The sequence below is a fragment of the Haliaeetus leucocephalus genome, unplaced genomic scaffold, assembly GCF_000737465.1.
Source record: "Haliaeetus leucocephalus isolate CR32 unplaced genomic scaffold, Haliaeetus_leucocephalus-4.0 Scaffold428, whole genome shotgun sequence".
Lineage (NCBI taxonomy): Eukaryota > Metazoa > Chordata > Aves > Accipitriformes > Accipitridae > Haliaeetus > Haliaeetus leucocephalus.
The window spans coordinates 1,806,802-1,807,133 of record NW_010972864.1 but is presented as its reverse complement, the minus strand read 5'-3'; the positions used below and the strand labels follow the sequence as shown (position 1 = coordinate 1,807,133).

Here is a 332-nt window from a genome sequence, read left to right as displayed (position 1 = left end):
GGGGCGCCGGGGGTTACCTGTATTTCTTGAAGAGCTGGTCGGACTCGCGGAAGCCGTTGTTCAGCAGCATGTTGATGCCGGCCAGCGCCAGCTCCGCGTCCTCGATGGGCAGCGGGGCTTCCCCGTCCTCCCGCCGCGGCGGCGGCTGCTCCGAGCCAGCCATGACGATGAGGAGGCAGCAGGACGCAGCCGGGTCTCCCCTACCTACCCACCTATTTATCTATCTACGTATCTACCCGCCCGCCGCCCCTCCCCGGGCGGCTCGGTGCTGCCTCGGCGTGCCCGGAGGGAGCAGCCGGGGGCGCCCGGTGCCCGCGGAGGCGCGAACACGG

The 332-nt window shown here is 70.8% G+C and overlaps 1 protein-coding gene across 2 annotated transcripts in view; it reads right to left on the bottom strand.

Annotated features, from left to right (window-relative positions):
- The window catches only part of TTC39C (tetratricopeptide repeat domain 39C), a 36,636-nt gene extending 36,304 nt beyond the window's left edge, over positions 1 to 332 (bottom strand). For both annotated transcript variants that reach the window (XM_010574337.1, XM_010574338.1), the window contains exon 1: positions 18 to 332. In XM_010574337.1, coding sequence (XP_010572639.1) covers positions 18 to 163 — 146 coding nt within the window. In that variant the 5' untranslated portion in view covers positions 164 to 332. The remainder of the gene's footprint in view (positions 1 to 17) is intronic.